Raw genomic sequence first — 20,518 nt, 5'->3', positions numbered from 1 at the left:
GAAAAATAAACTGCCCAAATACTTCACTTTGGGAATAAAACTAAATAAACATATTTTCTCTGAATGCAATGCAATTTTTAAACATTTAAGTGCATAAGACAAATTTAGGTTTGAGAAAGAAATTTTAACACAATAAACAGCATTTATATTTACAAGAAGAAAAAATATTTCTGCATGTTTCAAAAAAATATAAAAAGCATATTTCAGTGAACTATTTTTTAGCTTTGTAAACATAATCAAATTAACATAAAAGTAGTTCCATGATATTCAAAATTATCAGTTTTAAATGGGCTTATTTTTTCACTATGCATCATATTTTTATAAAATTATATGTATTTATAATGCATTTAATAATGCTCAAGTTCAAATTTTGGGTGAGTTGTTAAAGCTTTCATAAGACCTAAAAATAACAGCAAATATTATGGGAAGGGAAGAATTTTAATAATGCTCAAGCTCAAATTTTGGGTGAGTTGTTAAAGCTTTCATAAGACCTAAAAATAATAGCAAATATTATGGGAAGGGAAGAATTTTCCCATAGAATCCCTCCTTAAATTAGTGATAAGAATTACACTTTCTCCAAAAAGATGTTGTGCAGGTGGGGGAGAAAGAACAAAGATGGAACTCAGAAGACATACTGCATTTCCTGGCCAATAAGATGCATTATGATTTATCATGTTAGAATTTATGAAAATTACTTAGATCAGACAGAAAATGATAGAAATACCTGTTTTAATGATAACACTATATACAACGAAAACAGAACTGTTACTTGTCTGTTTCCTTACATATGTGATCTGCCCTTCCATCTAGCGCATTGCTAATTCCATTCTTTAATTCCATTCTTTTAAAGAATGGAATTAGCAATGGTAATTTTATGGTAGTCTCACTTTTAACTTTGTCAGGACTTTTCCACACACTCATAAACATTAGAAATTGACAACTGCTTCATTCTTCCCATTGGTGAAACGTCATAAATTAGCATCTCAATCAATTTAACCACCCTACATGCACCCTTTGAACCAGTGGTTCCCAAGCTTTTCCGAGTCACAGTGCTTTTCTTCAATTAAAATTTTTTCATGGTGCTCTACATTAAGCAAGAGTACGACTAATTATAACTAAGAGTTAAAATAAATAAAACTTGTGTACTTTCATTATTTAAATTTTTTTACATTATTAACATTATATTAATAATTAACATTAGTAACATCAAATTAATGTCACGGATGAGCCTTCAAATCATGCAAATTATTTTAAATCGTGGAATTTAATTGGATATGATCATCCTCATTTCCTTTTCCACACTGATGTTTACTTTATACTTGCTTTTTATTACAGCACACCAAAAACCCAGCTTTGCATAAATATCACGTTCAAAAGAGAATTAAAATCCACTGAGCCTTATCACTCAACAGCAGATATTCATTTTTTATTGAAATCCAAAATTCTGTCAATTCCATGCTGCCAAATTTTGCTTTCAAACTGCTATCGCAACATAACTCTATAAGCTTCTCTTCTTCCACAGAAGTAAATTCAGGTGGAGCACTAATGTTAATATGGATGTTGAATCCATTTAAATTTATTGAAATTTTCATTTTGAAAGTATTTATCAAACCAGATAATTAGCTAATATGTGCTCAATAAACATGGTTTTTATATCTTGAGAAAGATTGTGTTCATCTGACGTCAAAAATTGCTGTAATATTAAAAAACAATCTTTTCCTGCATCTTCTCCATAGTTTGAGGTTTTTTTTTAATAAATGCTGATATTTTTTCTGTTGACTTCAAAAGTTGTATGTGTTTTCCCTGCTGAGAGAGATTGAGGAAATTAAGCTTTTGAAACATGTTGCATAAGTATGTCAGTTTTACCGAAGAGTTGCATCAGCAAAATCTTCTACACCTTTGCACCTTTCTTTAACGAGAATAACAACTTCTTGCCGCAATTGAAAGGTACATGATAAAACATTACCACGAGACAGCAATTGTGCACTGTTATAGTAGAACAAAAACTAGTGTTCAGCTCCCATATCCTCGCACAGTTTTTTAAAAACCTTGCTTTCAGTGGACAAGATAGTATAAAATTTACCACATTCTAATACCTGATTCAGTGCAGAACTCGAATCCTTTGACGCAAGCACTTGTCTATGAATAATGCAATCAGTCAACAGTGCATTTAGTGATTTACTTCGAATCCTTGTAATCCTCCATAGCAGCCAAAGATGACACAAGTTCCATCAGCACAGACACCATCACAATTATGCTAATTCAAATTATTTCCAGATATGAATGGATCAAGAACCTTGAACAGGTCTTCAGCCTTTGCTCTTGCAGCAGTATTTTTATAAAATGGAAGGTCTTCTTTAATATTATTACCATTTATAAAGTATATATAGCATATCAAATGAGCATCCATATCATTATCCATAGCCTCATCTAGCTGCAATTCAAATTCCACTCTTTAATTTCTTTCAATTAATTGGTCGTTGACAACTTTCATCATATGTCATATTCTCCGACTAACTGTGTTATTGGACAAAGGCATTTTTAAAAGCAACTTCCCAGTATACTCACCAGCCATGATGTTCACTGTTTCTACAGCAGCCAGTAGAATAGGTTCTTCTGCAATGGTATGAGGCTTCTTAAATTTCCCGATTCTGTAAGCCACCTTGTAAGACGCTTGCGAAGCACTGTTTTGCATTGATACAGTCTTTAAAAATACATTTGTTTTGTTGTTCCAGTTCTTTTAACTTCCTCACAAAAAATTCACAAGGTCAGCCAACCATGCTGTGGTGATTAGCTTCTAAATGGTGCTTTAATTTAGTTGGAAGCACACACTCCGCTGCAAAAACTTTCATACACAACACACATTGCAGTCTCTCTTCACCACTCATTTCTGTTGACACAAAACCAGACACTAAATATCTGTCATCATATTCACATTATTTTCATTTCTTCACAGTTATGCCACTTGCTACTGTTTTTATTTGCAGAATTATGTTTATTATTGTTCAAAATCAGTCCATTATCAAAAAACATATTAGAACAAAAAATAGATACAAGAGCAAAAAATCACAAAACAGTGTCAAAGACACCAAACAAGAAGTAATATAACAATAGTTATACTACATGAACTAATTTATAACACTGTTCATTTATACGAAGCACTGAGCTTAATTTCACGAGATTTAGATTATAAACTAACAGACTGAAGCCGGCAGTGCTAAGTTGAGAGAGAACACTGGATATAGTTGAAAGTGTGTGCATCCACTGTAGAATATAGTTCTACCATTTCGAGACGCCGTATTGTAAAAATTATGCTATGGAATATAAATACTGTTCAACAAAGAGAACGCAATGAAAAAAATATGCATGAAATGATAGATTACATTGCATCCAGCTTTTTATTTAAAAATTTGTTAATATCATGTCAATCATTTGATCACCAATAGAAAGACATCCCTTTTCCGGCATTACTGGCGAAGCTGAAAATTTAAGCAAACTTTCAGCTCAACCCATTCTTGATGAGAAAAGAAATTAAAGCATTCATTCTTTCACTGAAAAAGAAGAGAAGCAACTACTATAGCATCTGCTTCATCTTTGACATATTTCTATAATTTGAGAGCCTCATGAGGCTGGGAAACTACTACGCAGTTCCAATAAGATTACCATTATGAATGTTTATATCAAATTACTGGAGCATTTTCCTAATAAATCTGGCAACAAAATTGCCAATTTTGCCACTGATCTGACTGGTGTTTCTGTGACAAGCATAAATCACATGAGATCTGAACAGAAAGAAAATGGTGAGTTTTCGACTCTTAGGGGGGGGGGAAATGACCTAGTTAGTGCACGCAAACCTGTATCAAATAACATGATGAGCTTAACTTTAACAACAATGCAAAGAAAAGTTTACAGTTTCTTTTTAAGGAATGAGCCACGAAAATGTCATTCTAGCTTTGTACATCTTTTCTGGTTAGTGAGATCTTTTCTTTTCTGGTTAGTACATCTTTCTGGTTAGTTTCTTTCTGTTCCGTGAGGTATAGCACCATCCTAAGGCGTGATCAAGACAACAAAGCACTGCCGTCTTGCATTCGTAAGAATATTCTGCACTAGTGACTTCAATTTTATACAGGGTCAAGTAAAACAAACAATATAAAAAAATCTAGATAGTGTTGGCTTATTCCTTTGTTTTTTTAGTTTTTAGTTAACCTATAAACCACCAAAACTACACGGAATGTTTCTTTTCTCATGAAAATAATAACAAATATTAAATTAAGCATTTATAACCTAAATTTACATTGAAAATAAAAAAAATGCTCCTACCTGTGGAAAAAGTGAGTGTTGCGTTCGCGCAACGTCAGCGGAATAAGATTACGGATGTTTAGTGAGTAGGATTGTACTCGTGTGATGTTTCTTTTGAGTGGAGCGCAGGATTACATTTTAGCTGTATAACGTTTTATAAATCTACAAATAACTTTACTTGTAATTAATTTAATATTAAAATATACATTGTATTTCTTTTACAAATACAGATTATTTCATTTGAAAGATTCAAACATGAAAAGCTTGATTACAATCATGATGTAAAGCTACATTACACAGTTCCAATAATAAATCCATCTATAAACAGTCTGGCTTTGGTACTCTTTACAACACTTCTGTTATCAACGGACTTTACGAAAAAATGTCTACCATCTCCATGCAATGGTTTTTGAATGCTGAATTTACTAGGTCTTCCTGTTGCTGATCTATTTCTGGCTAATTCTACACTCTCAATAGGAGTTTGCAAAAGGAATACAGTCAAAAGTCGTTAATTCGGACACCCATAATCCGGAATGATCTATAATCCGGACCTCAAAGCTAAAATCTTTTTGCGCATGCGGGCGTTTTATGCATGCGTGCAAGACATTTACGACTGCGCATATGCGTCTGCACAAGCGCGGAATACGTTTTCGCGTGCGCGTTTAATGTATAACGAATGGTATAAGCTAAAATTATCTAATTATCTATTTCAGTTAATGTTGATGATTGCGTTGTTCCTTAATCTTCGAATTGGATCCGGCTTATTATTTTTTGCAGACTGTAAGAGCAATTTTATAAAAGTAAGCTTGAATTTTCGATTATGTCAAATAGAATTTCCGATGCTGGAGCTCCCAAAGGATCTAGAAAACGAAAGTATGTTTCGATGTCCATTAAACAAAAAACGAATTGCTACAAAAAATGGATAAAGGTATATCCTTTGTTTATCTAACCGTTCCGAAATCTGTTTATCAATTTCACTTTCACGCTGCTCTGCGCGGAGGGGGGGGGGGAAGTTGCAGCACACAATGAACTGGAAGTTGATCTGCCAGCACTATCGTTATCTTCAGGGCACATGTTTTCTTCAGGGCAGATGTTTTTATTTTTTTCGGCTTATAATTCTTTACTAAATGTAGTATTTAATCTCGATGTACTCCGTCTTTGATATGATTTAAATCAAATTCCTCGTCATTATAAATATCACGAATACAAATCAAATAGTTTTCTGGTTGCAATTTTCTAATTTCAGCTATGCGTAAGGTACGCATGCGCGCGTTGAAAGAAATGTTTAATAAAGTAAACAAATAAATATTAAGCTTCTTTTTTTGTAAATTTTGATACCCTTTAGATCATAATTGCTCATTATTTTATAAATTACGGTTTCATATTTTTAATTTTATAATTTCAGCATGCCATCTTACCAGATTTAAACTGATGATCTATAATCCGGAAAAATCGATAATCCGGAATCGCCGAAGTCCCAACGAGTCCGGATTAAAAACTTTTGACTGTAATGCATTCTTGCGTCAGGAATCTAAAAGAGACTTTATATTTTCAGTAGTTAAAAAGAGGTAATATTTAGTAAGTTTAGATATGGTCTCACCTCTTATAATTTATCAGTACTGTCAATTCGACTATTGTCAAATGCAAATTCTACTTCATATTCCTGTACTGTAAACGTGTTGTCAATCCTTGTACAACAGGAACAGAAATGTCCTTATTAAAAGACCAATACATTTTTCTTGAGGTTAAGAATGATATCCTGTAAGCAACATTGAGACTTCAGATGCAATAAGTTATGGGCTTTTTTTTTTTTTTTTTTTCTTAGCGTATATATTTGTTCAACGAGAAGAGAGTAAATGTCTAAGCCAAAAAGAAAATCGAAAATCTGTGCACTAGTTTTACCTTGTGTTTTGTCTTTTATAATTTCTCTTCTATCTCTTTCTTCATGTTCTTCCTGAGACATAACTAACAGTTCCTTTTTTATCCACATCAAGATTTCAGTCTTCTGTTTTTAAAACTTTTTAGTATGACTGTAACTGATTTTAGAAGGCTGAAATTTATTTGTTACGTGAATTTCAACTTCCCCAGTAGTATCATTTAGGAAAATATCATTATCATTATTTAAAACATTGCCATTCCTTTCTTCTTCGTCACTAGCATCTGCAATTTCTGGGGAAACAACAACAATATCAGTTTCATTCTGTTCATTATTAACATTATCATCATCTGTTTCTTCATTAAAAAATCTTTAAAGGGCTTCTTCTAATGTAAGATACCTCGTTCCAGGCATTTTGAAACAACCAGCACATGAACCAGAACATCGAAAGGAATGAGTGAAAAAGGAGATTGACTACCCGTTTCCTGCTGACGTTGCGTCAACGCAACACCTATTTTCCCTTCCTTCCCAACATAAATATAAACATCTGACTGATGTAATGTTCTGATAAACGGTGACCTTGACTACAAATAGATCACTCATAAAGACGGTGATTCTTTCGTTAAATATTTTCAGCAAAAATACCCTGTCGAAAGTTTTGCTTAAAGTATTAGATTAGTTATTATATACAAAATGATTGTTGAAGGCAAATATTTTTTTACAGAAATAATCTTCATAATATTCCCTACACAAAATCATCTACTGGTATAAAATATCTTAGGTAGTTATATTTATATGCGCATTAATTTTTACTGTTGCGTCAACGCAACACCAGCGGTTAATGGGTTAAGCCAAATGTTTTGGTTCACTTAATTATGAAGATTTTACAATATTTCATGCCATCTTTGTAAAGAGGACTTGGTGCACAGTTTGGGGAGGACTGCCTCGAACAGTTTATCGGTTGGAATATCCAGATACATTCATTTTGAGCTAGTAGAAATTGGCAAACCAGGACAGCCCTTTTATTATAAAGTGCCTAACACAATGTAAACAAACATGATTACATGATGGCATCCATGAATTGTTGCTTACATTTGAAAAGGTAATAATAAAGAAAGCATATTACCATTTTCAAATGCAAGTTTGGCTGAGATGAGTGACAGTGAAGAAAAGTGGAAAAGTTGGATGGCTTTGAAAGCGAAATGGCTTCCATACAGCTCATGTGATTGGTTGGCATGGCTTATAATATGTCTTATTATTGGTATGTCAATGATTTCAAGCAAGTAGTGCTACTTGTTTTTATTAATTCACATTTAATGTTCAAATTACTAAAGCAGAACTTTTTTTAAATAATTTTAACAGTTTCATAAAAATAGTGCATCTGAAAGCAGCTCTGCATTGCCCCTAAATAAGTGCTATGAAAGTTATCTTCTAAGTTTCTTTCATTGCTATGAAAGTTATCTTCTAAGTTTCTTTCAGTGTCAAGGCTTATGGTCTACCATGTGAGAAGAAACTAAACTACATTTTGTACACACAGTGAGAAAAAAAGAAATTTAACAGTATTTTCCCCTGAAAATCAGCTTGTATCTTAGAGGATGAAGTTAAATGCTTTAATCTTACCTATTACAATCAAATCTGAAGATCAATACAAGAGATTTTAAAGTCAAGAGCATATTTGATTTCTGCAGGTTACCTTGTTTTTAAATGTACTAAGTATCAAAAATCATTAACAAAATATTATTGAAAGATAACTTAATGCTGACCTATTACTTATTAAATCTGCTTTATTGCAAGACTAATCTAGACATGAATATAATAGACTAATCTAGACATGCATATAATACCATCTCAAGAAATACAGTATGATATCACATGAAGGAGGGAAGATGCTGTTGTGTAGTCATTAGTTATATCAACTCAGAGATGGCTTTGTCATGGATTTAAAAAGGTATAACTTAATAAGAAAATACTGAAAGTATTTCTGGAAAAAAATATAAAACTAAAGTGCGTTTAAAGTTTCAGGAGATTCACAGAAATGTGTAATGGGAAATTTTGAGAAAATCTGTATGCATTACATGAACCTGTTAGGAAATGGGTATATGAAAATCAATATTGCACTGTTTTTTAACATGAAACTTTTCATGCTTAAGAGGTGTACAAAACTACTTAACAGAAATGAAATTTACTTTGAGGTGTTTCAATTTAACTTCTTTGTTTTGACAAGACAATAATGGCTTCACTGGAAACTATATGCACCAGAATCATGAGATGCAGTTATTGGTGGTAAGCGAATAGAATGAAGGGTACCACTCCTATCCCTTTACAGTTACCTGATATCAAATGCATGGATTATTTTGGAATTAAAGTTTAGAATATCCAAGATTACTATGCTCAAACTACCATTTCTTCTTTACCTCATTCATTTTTTTAAAGGCAACTTGACATAAAACTGGCTACTAATCAGAATTTATCAACATTACAAAATTATAACAGAAAAAAATTCACTAACTTTTGGTAAATATTGAGGCATATTTCTCTTAAATTTTAGCATTCAAGTAGTTATTTTTTGTGCAGTAACCCATCAAAAAGTACTTCTAAATGGAAACCCTATATTTTTATTGCTAACAGATATTTAAAACTTAATTTCTCTTAATATTTTCATCTGTTAATTATTTAATACATGCAAATTATAACTGATAAAAGTTGCAACCTATGCCCATAAGAAAACGCATCTGTCTTAATTTGCCACATGCTTTAAAATATATACCTCTATATATTGCTGAAGATTTTCAGCTGCATTCTATTACAAAAGTGTACTCTGGAGATTAATCAAAATGCTGACACACTTTGTTAAATATTACTGAATATTTTAGTATTTCTTAAACATATATATATAACTTCAAAATAACTAAAACATATATTTCATAATCAGCATAGCATTTGTTCAAATTACATAATATATAAAGAAGACATATACCCCATGGTCCAGCAGCTCTTAATCCAGCTAAAGGATTAAAAGGGCGAAGCATGAATGCAATCAACTTCACCCACATAGGTATTTCGATTTTCTTCACACTTAAGTCAGGCTCAGGAAAACCCCAAGGATCAGCTAAAATTAAATGTTTAACTTTTTCAGGGTATTTAATGGCATATGATGCAGCTAAAAAACCACCTAAACTGTGACCTAATAATATGAAATGATTCAATCCAATCTGTTTTCTCCATTGCTCAATACCTGAAGAGAGGAAAAAAAGCATGCATAAACATCTAGCAGCACATTTTGTTGTCAGTGAAGTATATTTTAATAGTTTTATACTAAGTCATACAAAGCATTTACTACAATAAAATGTTCTACTGAGAAATATTTGTTTTTTATTTAACATCATATATTGCAATATAAATAAAAGTAACAATACATTTTTACGTTAATGTCATTTTTCCACCAACAAAGAGTGCAAAATGACAAATACAGTACAGTCTGTAATCCAGACTCGTTGGGACTTCGGCGATTCCGGATTAGGGGTTTTTCTGGATTATAGATTATCAATTTAAATCTGGTAAGATGGCATGCAGAAATTATACAATTAAAAATACAAAAATGTAATTTATGAAATAAAGAGCAATTATGATCTAAATGGTATCAGAATTTACCAAAAAAATAATAATAATAATAATAATAATAAATAAATAAAAGCTTAATATTTATTTGTTTACTTTAGTAAACATTTCTTTCAATGTAATTATTTCAAAGGAAATTCTACTGAAGTGAATACACAAAAATTGGAAAGTAAATTTTATGTGTAATTTTTTATATTTTCCATGCATTTATGGTCTAAATACATGAAATATTAATAAATTGATAATACAAATTTACTGATATTTCATACATATAGTGAATTAAAAAAGAATTTTAGTACAATATTTTATTTGCTAGAATTCTGCGAGGTGGTAAATATATATTTGCTAGTATTTTGTAAGGTGGTTTAACATTTATTTGCTATAATTTTGTAAGATGATTTCTACTTCCCATATTGCCAGATAAGGGTGCCCTGCAATATAATCATTTATATACTGTTTGTTCACCCATTTGGAATTTCCATATCCTAAGGTACAGGAATAAGCTGATTGCACAAGTAAGATGCAACTTGCAAAAATTTATCCATTATCCCTCGCAAAAAATATGAAAAATTATAAGCTGAGCACAATAGCATTTTCAGTCTATTATGCAACAAAACAGTAAAAGCACAGTTAAAGATAGCATTAATTTCATCCAAATTCTCATTTCAGTATAAAAATAATATTGAAAACCATGTATTTATAACTCCAATAATCCAACGTAACACGGATTTCTGCACAGATAACTGAAATATGGATAAAATGGAAGGTTGCAGCTACTTCTGATTAAAAAAGATAATAAAATCTGTCAACACATAAAGCAACATTTTTAACATTCAAAAGTTTACAGCATCTATGGAGCATTATTTATAACACAATAAAAATGTATAACAATTTTTTTAAAATTATTATTTTAATCATATTTTAATATGAATTACTTGTTGCAGACTGAAACTATATATACAAAATTATATATGTGCAAATCATTCTGTATTACACTGTTTTCAAATGGTTATTTAGTTTTTCATTTTATGAAAGTTCCTCCCTTCACTGCCACAATGCTTTGAAGTCATCTCAGCATCAGAATATTGGTACTTATAATGTCTCCTTGTAGTTCAATAAATGGTAAGGTGTTGTTTTAATGGCATTTAGGCCACCTATGTGATTAAGCCTCAGTTGATAATACAATCCTCTTTGAACAAGATAAATTCTGTGCCCTCAGCACTGCACTTACTCTAGAACTTTTATGGTTAGACTAGAAGAGAAACACGCTAATGTGACAATCAAAATCGTAAAAAACAACCTTGTATTTAGCGTAAGGATAATGAAACACTCAATCGATTTCGAGGGCAGCTAAAGGTCCCCTCCTCATCAGGAGAAAGAAATACCTAGAAAAAAGAAAATAAAGGAGAAGGAGTCTCAGAAACACGTGGTCCTTATCAGCACTGCACGTGGTTATAACTGGATTTTTAATCAGAGTTGCACTGGCCACCTACTTTTACTGAGCCAGGCTATCTGATCAAGCATAAAGGACAAGAAAAATTAGCGAAGTTAAAATAGGGAGCGAGGGGCAAATGCACCTTCAAGCTCAAAATCTGAACTTCAAATAAAATTCAACATTTTATGTTGCATTTGCCCCTCGCTCCCTATTTTAACTTCGCTAATTTTTCTTGTCCTTTATGCTTGATCAGATAGCCTGGCTCAGTAAAAGTAGGCGGCCAGTGCAACTCTGATTAAAAATCCAGTTATAACCACGTGCAGTGCTGATAAGGACCACGTGTTTCTGAAACTCCCTCTCCTTTATTTTCTTCTTCATTTTCAAATTATGCCTAGATACTAAATTTTGTAAAATTTGGTGCAAAATTTACGGAAAAATTCAACAGTTTATGTTGCCGCTTTTTTTTCAGTTGCGCCAAGAATAGTTCACTTGGCGAACTTCTTAATATATGACAACCTAGTTTCCTTTTCCTTTCTACCTCGTACGTGAAGGGGGAAAAGTCACGATCGTTCCTTTTTTCAGATAGTTATTATAAATTTAAGTTATAATAACTATCTGAAAAGTTATTATTATTTTAAGTGTTTTTTCTTTTTCGAATTTCATTTTAATTGTTTAAGTTGCATGGTTTCTTTCGAATAACTGTTTTAAAAATTTCTATTTACTCATTCGAACTGCGTAGTTTAAATCAAAGGTGCATCGTTTACTTTTTTTTTTTTTTTTTTCAAATAGTTTTCTTTATACTATATTTTTAGTCATAATTACTATTTTAGGTAATTTTTAGAATTTTATTTTAACTGTTAGTGTTGCATTGTCTCTTCAGATAATTATTTTAAAATTTAATCTATTTATTCATTCAAACTGAGCATTTTAAATATATTTATTAATATAAATTTTCCAGAATTTTATTTTATTTATTTGAATTGTGTTTCTTTTGGAAGAATACTTTGTAACCCAGACTACAATGCATTTGAAAACTGCATATATTAAAAGAGAAAATACAGTAAAGCCCAGTTAACACAGTTAACAATGCTCCGTTCAGAAAAGATATATATATATATATATATATATATATATATATAAGAGAGATGTATAATCAACATTTTAACTTAGGATGACTTGCATACACTGCTTTAAACAGTTTTATCATTGTGCCCATTGCTTTACACAATTTTATCCTTCATTTGATTTCTTAAAATGTTATTCATATTTTAGTCAAATATTTTATTTTTGAAATCGCAAGAATCAAATATCATAAGATAAAAAAGTTTTAAATTAAAAAAAAATCAAATACTAAATTTTATGCAAAAATTTATTTTTTTCTTCTGGCATTCTGCTTCATTCTTCCTTTTTTTCTTTAGGCATTCTGCAAGTATATTAAAAAGCATCCAACTATTCGAAACATCTTGGTATTTCTGACAATCATTTTAAATAAAGTTATCACCTTCCATTTCATAAAGACTCACAAACGGCTGAGCAGTAAAGTCGCTGAACACTGGTAGTTCTATCCGGGGTTCGAATCCCGGTAAACGGGCTGGTTGCATGGGCGTTTTCATGGATTTTTCTCATGTGTAAGTTCTTCACAAGGGCATCCTTCCTTTTAGGCAGATAACCCTGCTTTGCCATAACTTAATAATCCAATTCAATCCATTTCATCAGTATTTTGTTAGAGCCTTTAAGGCTCTGACCAAATACTGATGAAAGAGCCTTTATCAGTCATTTTGAAAGTATGACCAAATACTGATGAAAGAGCCTTTATCAGTCATTTTTAAGGTATGAAATGAAAGGAAAGATTGGTTTCATCAAGAGGTTTTGGTTTATTTAATTATGAGAAAGTGCACAAGGGCTATCTGCCTAAGGGGAGGGATGCCTTCGTGGAGGATTTTCTAAGGGAAACTGGCTCGTATACGCATTACACATGGAGAAAACCACGAAAGCGGCCACGCAGCCAGCCCGTTCGCGGGACTCAAACCTCAGAACGAACTACCAGTGTTCAGCAACTTTACCACTCGGCCGCTGTTTCATCAGGAGGGGAAAAAACTCTTTAAGTGACATCCACATACATCACTGGATAAACTCCTGAATCTTCAAATAATTCAACTGAGAAATCATGGGATTCTCCGTTTATGATATGATATATAACATAATTTAAATTTATACTACCATATAATCTAAAACCAGTCGCTCTTCACTTTAATCTGCAACGATATTGTTTTTGTCTTTTCTGTTAACAGAAGCTGAATTGATGGTATAGAGCTGGTGTACACATCAAAGTGTTTTCTCTTTGAACACCTAAATTCTTTGAAGTATCCTGAAAGTATATTCAAAAGCGTCCAACTTTATGAAACATCTTGGTATGTCTGACAGCCAAATTTCCCTGCAACCTTTTGCTTACTTTTCTCCTTAATTTTCATCTTTTCTTCTACAGTTATTTTCAGTGCTCACACAAGAAAATTAAGATTTTTCGATTGCTAGACTTCCATAAATTTTGCATTCTTGTCAATTTTTTTAAAATATCAATTCCATGAATTGCGTTTCAGCTGAAGACAGCTTTTCATTTTCTAGTCATTTTAACTATAAATAAAGTTTAAAGCGAAGTTCAAAGGATAAATATTTTAATTAAAATATTTTTTGCTAAATGACAAAGAAATAAAACAGCCCAACAGTGTTTATTCTGTACCACCTAGTGACGCGGTTCTTATATCGCCTGAAACAATCTAAATCATATTAGAGATCACGTTTTCTTATACAATCTATAACGCGAGAGAAAAATTAGCTTCTTAAAACAGCCTTTCTAAGAGAATTAATATAAAAATTTATATTTATATATATATATTTAAAAATAGTATAATTTATACATATATTTTTAAAGCTGGGACTTGAAGCAAACTGTCAAACTTTTAAAGTTTACTTTACGTGGTGGTTATAATTAAAGTTTCACTTTGAAATGGTCATAAAAGGAAAACTACCAGACCAAATGTTATCAAACTTGGGAATCATGTAAAGGAGGTTATGGGAATTTATTTGAGTTCAAAACTCACCACCAGGGAAAAATGGCACTGCATGCAATATTGTTAAATGAAATAAGACATGAAAACATCGGTTTAAAATGTGTTTAATTGTTTCCGAAATATGTTACAAAGCATGTTCAATGTAGCAATCAGCATTTTCCGAAAGCAAGTTAAATCCGGTTACTGCATTCTCAACGGCAACTCTTAGCATATCAGGAGGAATGTTACGAACATGTTGGTGTATCACATTTTTCATTTCTGCCAAATTGTTTAGATTATCACTATAAACAGTGCTTTTGAGATAACCCCATAGCCAATAGCAATTTCATTTTATGACCGTTTCAAAGTGGAACTTTAATTATAACCACCCTGTATATTATTAAATTTTAATTTGAAGCTATGCGTTATATGTATACCATGCACAAGATTTTCACTTTTTTGGAAAAAATTAAGAATCGAAGCAAATATACTTAGGCTAATGGACCAAAACTGAAAAAATTTCCCCTCCCTCTGAAAATAAAATATTGAAACTTCGACCTTGAATTTATTGGATTATCGAAATATTCAATTCGACTTATCATCTAAGTCCTAGTTCCGACAATAATTCCAAATTACTGAAGCTGAAGTAAAAGGTTTAGTATATATTCATTGTATGTTAATAAAGTAATCAGAGAGTAATAAAAATAGATTATAGAATTTACGCTGATGCAACTTTTTGTTTGAATGCACAACATGTAACGGAAGAGAAGGCTTGTAGAGATCTGTTTTCGACATGCCTCTTAAAGTAGATGTCATACTCCTTTTGTCTCTTCAATGTCAAAAAACTTTCCTTTGAGAGGCCACTTTAGTTTTAGGGAAAGAAAAAAAATCATAAGAAGACAAATTCGAAGAACATGCAGGACGATTGAGTACACATACTTATTTTCGGAACACATGCGGTTCTCTAATTGGTTATTGAATAATGAAAAGATGCATTGTCATGCAATACAAAACATTTGGAATACGTTTTCTGACTGAATAATGTAAAAATTAAAAGTCATCTGCTTAATTCACAGCCATTTACAAGTCAATACTAGGGCAATTGCTGAATCGTTTTGATACCTGAGCTTGTAAGACAAACCTAACATCACTGGATTTAAACACTTCTTTAATCTTCCGAGAACATTCCTTCATTAGCTCATATTCCAAGAATATTAAGTGAATACAATTACTGCAAAAGAAATTGAATATTCATTTGCACTACGGCTTGGTAGTTTACTAACGAGTTAACGAAACTTAAATTCTACTTTTTGTGTCTAAGAATACAACAATATTTTAAATATTTGCAAATATAATATTAAATTGGAGATTTACTTGGAGCCTCACCAGTTGCCTAGCATTTGAAGATTGTTAAATACTAATTGTTTGTTGTGAAGCCTAACCCAGGCTGCATGGCTGGTTTTCGTAGTTTTCTAGGTTCTCTTTACAAAGGTTCTCTATGAAAGCATCTTAACCAAATAGCTCCCATGTTCTTTCTATATTCAAATAACCAACTAACCTAGTTTAAGCGCGATTTCCAAGTGAAGTTACTAGCAAAACCCGAATACTCATTAAAAATCATGTAGCTTGACAATCGGGAGTAACATGAAAGATACGGCGCCAATAATTGAATTGCTGTTACGGTATGCTGTTTCTAAACTTAGATGGTCATTAATTAATTAAATATAATTGATTTGTAACTTCTACTAGAGCTGAAGGTAAGAATTGAAGTGCAAATAAATAATATCATATGCAATCTTGATTAATATAAAAAGAGAAATATTTGCACTCAGACAAGAAAGGTTTTTGAAATATTTGCAATTACTTTATATGAAGGATTTATTAATAACGGTAATAATTACTTATTATATTACTGATGATTAGAATTCAGTTCTTGACAATTACATTCTAAATTAGAATTTTAAGGATATAATGAAAATACGTTAAGCATAAAAATACATTTTAGAAAAACTTCTTAAATTTATTTAATAAACATCGTACCCTCGTTAATTGAATCCAGAATGGTAAGTGTCATTTATATAATTATTCTTACTTGTCTACAGAACTTGCTGACTTATCCAGCGATTAAGTAGCTGCAGATCATTTCTACATAACCATTGAACTTCCATTAATTCGGTCTCTAGAGGATTGTATGTTGTTTATATCATAATTTGACTTTCATAAAAATGATTATTCTAAATCTTATGTTTCTATAAAAATATACTGTGCTTTAAAAATATGGATGATAGTATCAGCCGCTCTTTCAGCCACTTCATAAGCAACAGCTTGTTTAGAAATAAATTATGCAGTTAATGTCATAAAATATTTTCATAAATTTCAAATAAACATCAAATGAAAGTTCTCAGTTTTAGACAATTTGATTTAAATGAAGTTAATTGTAGTAGCAGACGATAAAACGCTGAAGATAAAAATTTACTCTTACAAATATATTTTTTAAAAAAGGAAGAAAGAGAGAAATTTAAAAAGTAGTTAAAAATGTGAATAATATCATCTATAATTAAGCAAAAAATAGCTTTTCATGTAGTATTTATAAATATTTATTATGCATCACTGAGGGAAAAAATTTCATATAATTAATTCTCCGTAAAATTTTATTTGAAATTTAAGGTTAAAATAGCTGTGGCAATTCACTGTAACAAAAATCCATAAACCACATTTGGCATTATTATCGCTTAAAAAAAGGATGCCAAATTCCAAAATGTGTTTGAAATTTGTTATTGTGTTTCATACTTACTTCTGTAAGCCCCATGTGATACTATGTGGTACATGGGGAACTTGTGTTTCTTTTAATAAAAAAAAATTCAAAATGTGAAAATTTTGAATAAAAAAAGTCTAAATTTTTGCAGGTATTCTTAGAAATACACCTACTTTAAGATGATGGTAAAAATTTTATAAATTATAATTCAAAATTTTTTTCGAAAAATTTCTAAAAATTATTTAAAAATTGAAACACAAAAAATGGGTAAATTTTATTTGGAATGAACCTAAATTTCGAAATGTGAAAAAAAATAAAAGAAAAGTTTAATAAAAATAGAGATATTAATAAATATTTGCCAAATTCAATTAACATTGAGTTAAAAACTACTTGTACGATTTTTACAAAACTTGGCATTCTGGCATAATTTGTGTCATAGAATCGAAATATGGAAAAAAATTGGTATGCAATTTCAGAAAAAGTCCAATTTTGTGTCAAAATACCTATGTTAGAATAGTGCTATATATAAATCTAATATATATCCTAAGTCACGCTTTCAAGACATGAAAAATGCAGTTTGAATTTTGTCAATCAGCCCAGTAGAATAGGAGATATAGCACTGTCCTATTTTTTCTCTGCGCAGTGTACATACATGGCCTGGCTGAAGAGACAATTAAATATGAAAAGGGTTAAAACTTAAAATATTACCATGCCCATAATTTAAAATAACACAGATTTGCCATCATTCTTAAATAACAAACAAACAAATATAAAATTGTCCATGTCAAATAAAAAACAACACCCAGACTTTTGTTAGCATATTATTTATTTTACATTACCATAAAAAATTTACCTACTCTATCAAACAATAAATTTTATGCTAAGAAAGCTAAATCTCTGCAATACCACAAACAACAAAATATTTAAAAAAATTAATTTTACACAATAAAAGATGATTTTTCACTCACTTTCAACCATCTGAATCTCTGCAACTTCAGCATCACCACTAAATAAAGGTCTTGAACTCTGGCCAAAACCTAAGATATCTAGAGCATACAAAGGACGATCTTGAGATAGACTGAATAAATTTAAGATCCACAGACCAATTCCAGAAGCAAACCCATGAAGAAGAACAAGTGGAGTACTTTTTTCATTTGTACAGTTATTAATTCTTAAAGACCTAATTTTGTATTCTTTTCCATGATCATCAACAGCTATATGCACAAATTCCAATGTATGAGGTGTTTTGAGATCTAAATATGAAAAATAATGCTTATCGTTATATCCTGTATAATATAGCTTACACTCTACAAAAATATTTAAATTCAGCTTTAAATGAAACCGATGTATAAACAGACTAAATTTTATACACTGTAAAATTTGAATTCACATAAAATAAAAATTACTATAGCACAAGTACAGTATAAAAGTACAAAAATGTGCATGCCTCACAAAAATCATGCATGCAAAAACCTAATTAGGGAAAGCTGCATGTGAAAAATCACATGTGTTTTACATGTGAAACATAAATGAAGGAAAATATACTCCTAACAACAACATGTAAATTTGAGGAAGCGCAGATCATAATTACATTTGATAAAATACAGTAAATTTAATATTACGAAATGTACAGGCGTGATAAGATGACTTCCCCGCAAAGCAGTTTTAGGGTTGCCATAAAAATGGCAAGGAAAGGCAAGGTTGCCACATTTTGCGATAAATCGTCCATTTGGCGACAGAATTGGCAATATACCATGGACGGACGGAGAACCTTCTGGAACGAATTCTTACCAGTTTAGCCCAGAAGTTCTCGAACACAAGCCGAAAGCTGTATAAACCCTGCTGGTCTGCAGTCAGTTAGTGTGTGTGCCTCGTCTAACGAGCTGATAGTCAGTCATTGAGCAAGTGTCTCGAAGTCTAGCGCCGAGGTGGTCGTCAAGTGCATCGAGAGAATCTTTTAGTGCATCGTCGAGAGCTATACTCTTGTGTATCATTGAGTGCATCGTGTGGAAAGTCTCAAGAGTACGTGGAGTTCTGAGAACAACCAAGCAGAGTTGGAAGCTGTACTCGGGTGCTTTGCAGTGAGGCTGTCTCCACCGTTATTGCCTGACAGTGTGAAGGCTGTGTCACTGATTGTTCCAACATGTTTATAGTAGATCTCAGATGACTGTAAAAAGTGTTATTAGAGTTGTTCTGATTAACATTGGCTAAATAAAGTGTGTTTTGATACTTCATCAAGTGTCGTCGTTATTCACTTGAAATCCACAAACCCCATACGAACGTGAACGAAGAAAATAACGCAACAACTGGTGTCAGAAAAGGAAAAACGTAACAATATGCCAGATTCTCTTTTTGCACATTTACAATTGGCATTTCCCTTCACTCACCATTTTATCATAAGACCTTTTTTTTTTTTCCATGGCACACTTGAAGCTTATTTTAACTTCTGTAATACTACTGAATTTTGATAATTAAAGCCTTTTCTGATTTTACTAATATCTTTTAAGATTCCTTTATAATAAAAACAAAATGAACCATCACAATTATAAAATAAAGCAATTACACAGTAAAACGAAGTTTACTACAGTAAAACATAATTAAAATTCTTATTATTTAGTTTTTGTTTATTATAATTTAACATTTAATAAGATATCTGACAAGGGAAGTCTTTGAAATCTGAACTTTCAATTTTTCTACACATATGAATTTACTCATCTAGAAATAAGCAACAGTAAACAAAAAAAAAAAAAAAAAAAAAAAAAAAAAAAAAAAAATCTAATAAATAACTTTAAACAAAAATAATATGTTAAATAGGAAACGAATTTTCTGACAAAATTTTTAAAGTTTTGTGAAAATTCCAAAATAATGCTACTATGCCCAATACACTTAGATCTGTATATTTTATTTTGAATTTTTTATTCACACTGATTTGGCAGTTAACTTGTTTTAACATTATGTGCTCCTAAATAAGCAAAAGTAACTACAGTCAAAAGTCTTTAATACGGACTCATCGGGACTTCGGCGATTCTGGATTATCGGTTTTTCCGGATTATAGATCATCAATTTAAATCTGGTAAGATGGCATGCAGAAATTATAAAATAAAAAATAGGAAACCGTAATTTATGAAATAAAGAGCAATTATGATCTAAAGGGTATCAAAATTAAAAAAAAAAAAAAAAAGCTTAATATTTATCTGTTTACTTTATTAAACATTTCTTTCAATGTGCGCATGCGTAAAGCATACATTACGCATAGTTGAAATTAGAAAATTGCAACCAGAAAACTATTTGATGTGTATTTGTGATATTTATAATGACAAGGAATTTGCTTTAAATCATATCAAAGACGGAGTACATCAAGATGAAATACTACACTTAGTAAGGAATTATAAGCCGAATAAAATCAAAACATCTGCCCTGAAGATAAGGATAGTGCTGAAAGATCAACTTCCAGTTCATTGCGCGCCGTGACATCCCCCCTCCCCGTA

General features: G+C 31.2%; 1 protein-coding gene across 2 annotated transcripts in view; it reads right to left on the bottom strand.

Moving 5' to 3' along the window:
- Positions 1–20,518, bottom strand: part of LOC118182207 (1-acylglycerol-3-phosphate O-acyltransferase ABHD5-like) — a 41,373-nt gene that overhangs the window by 10,239 nt on the left and 10,616 nt on the right. For both annotated transcript variants that reach the window (XM_035351525.2, XM_035351524.2), the window contains exons 3-4: positions 17,999–18,283; positions 9,153–9,410 (exon numbers count right to left, since the gene is read on the bottom strand). In XM_035351525.2, the coding sequence (XP_035207416.1) occupies positions 9,153–9,410; positions 17,999–18,283 (543 nt within the window). The remainder of the gene's footprint in view (positions 1–9,152; positions 9,411–17,998; positions 18,284–20,518) is intronic.

Source organism: Stegodyphus dumicola, chromosome X2 (genome assembly GCF_044657685.1).
Source record: "Stegodyphus dumicola isolate Sdum_Otavi_A_Nest chromosome X2, ASM4465768v1".
Lineage (NCBI taxonomy): Eukaryota > Metazoa > Arthropoda > Arachnida > Araneae > Eresidae > Stegodyphus > Stegodyphus dumicola.
The sequence above is the reverse complement of the archived record's forward strand: the minus strand, read 5'-3'. Positions and strand labels throughout refer to the sequence as shown.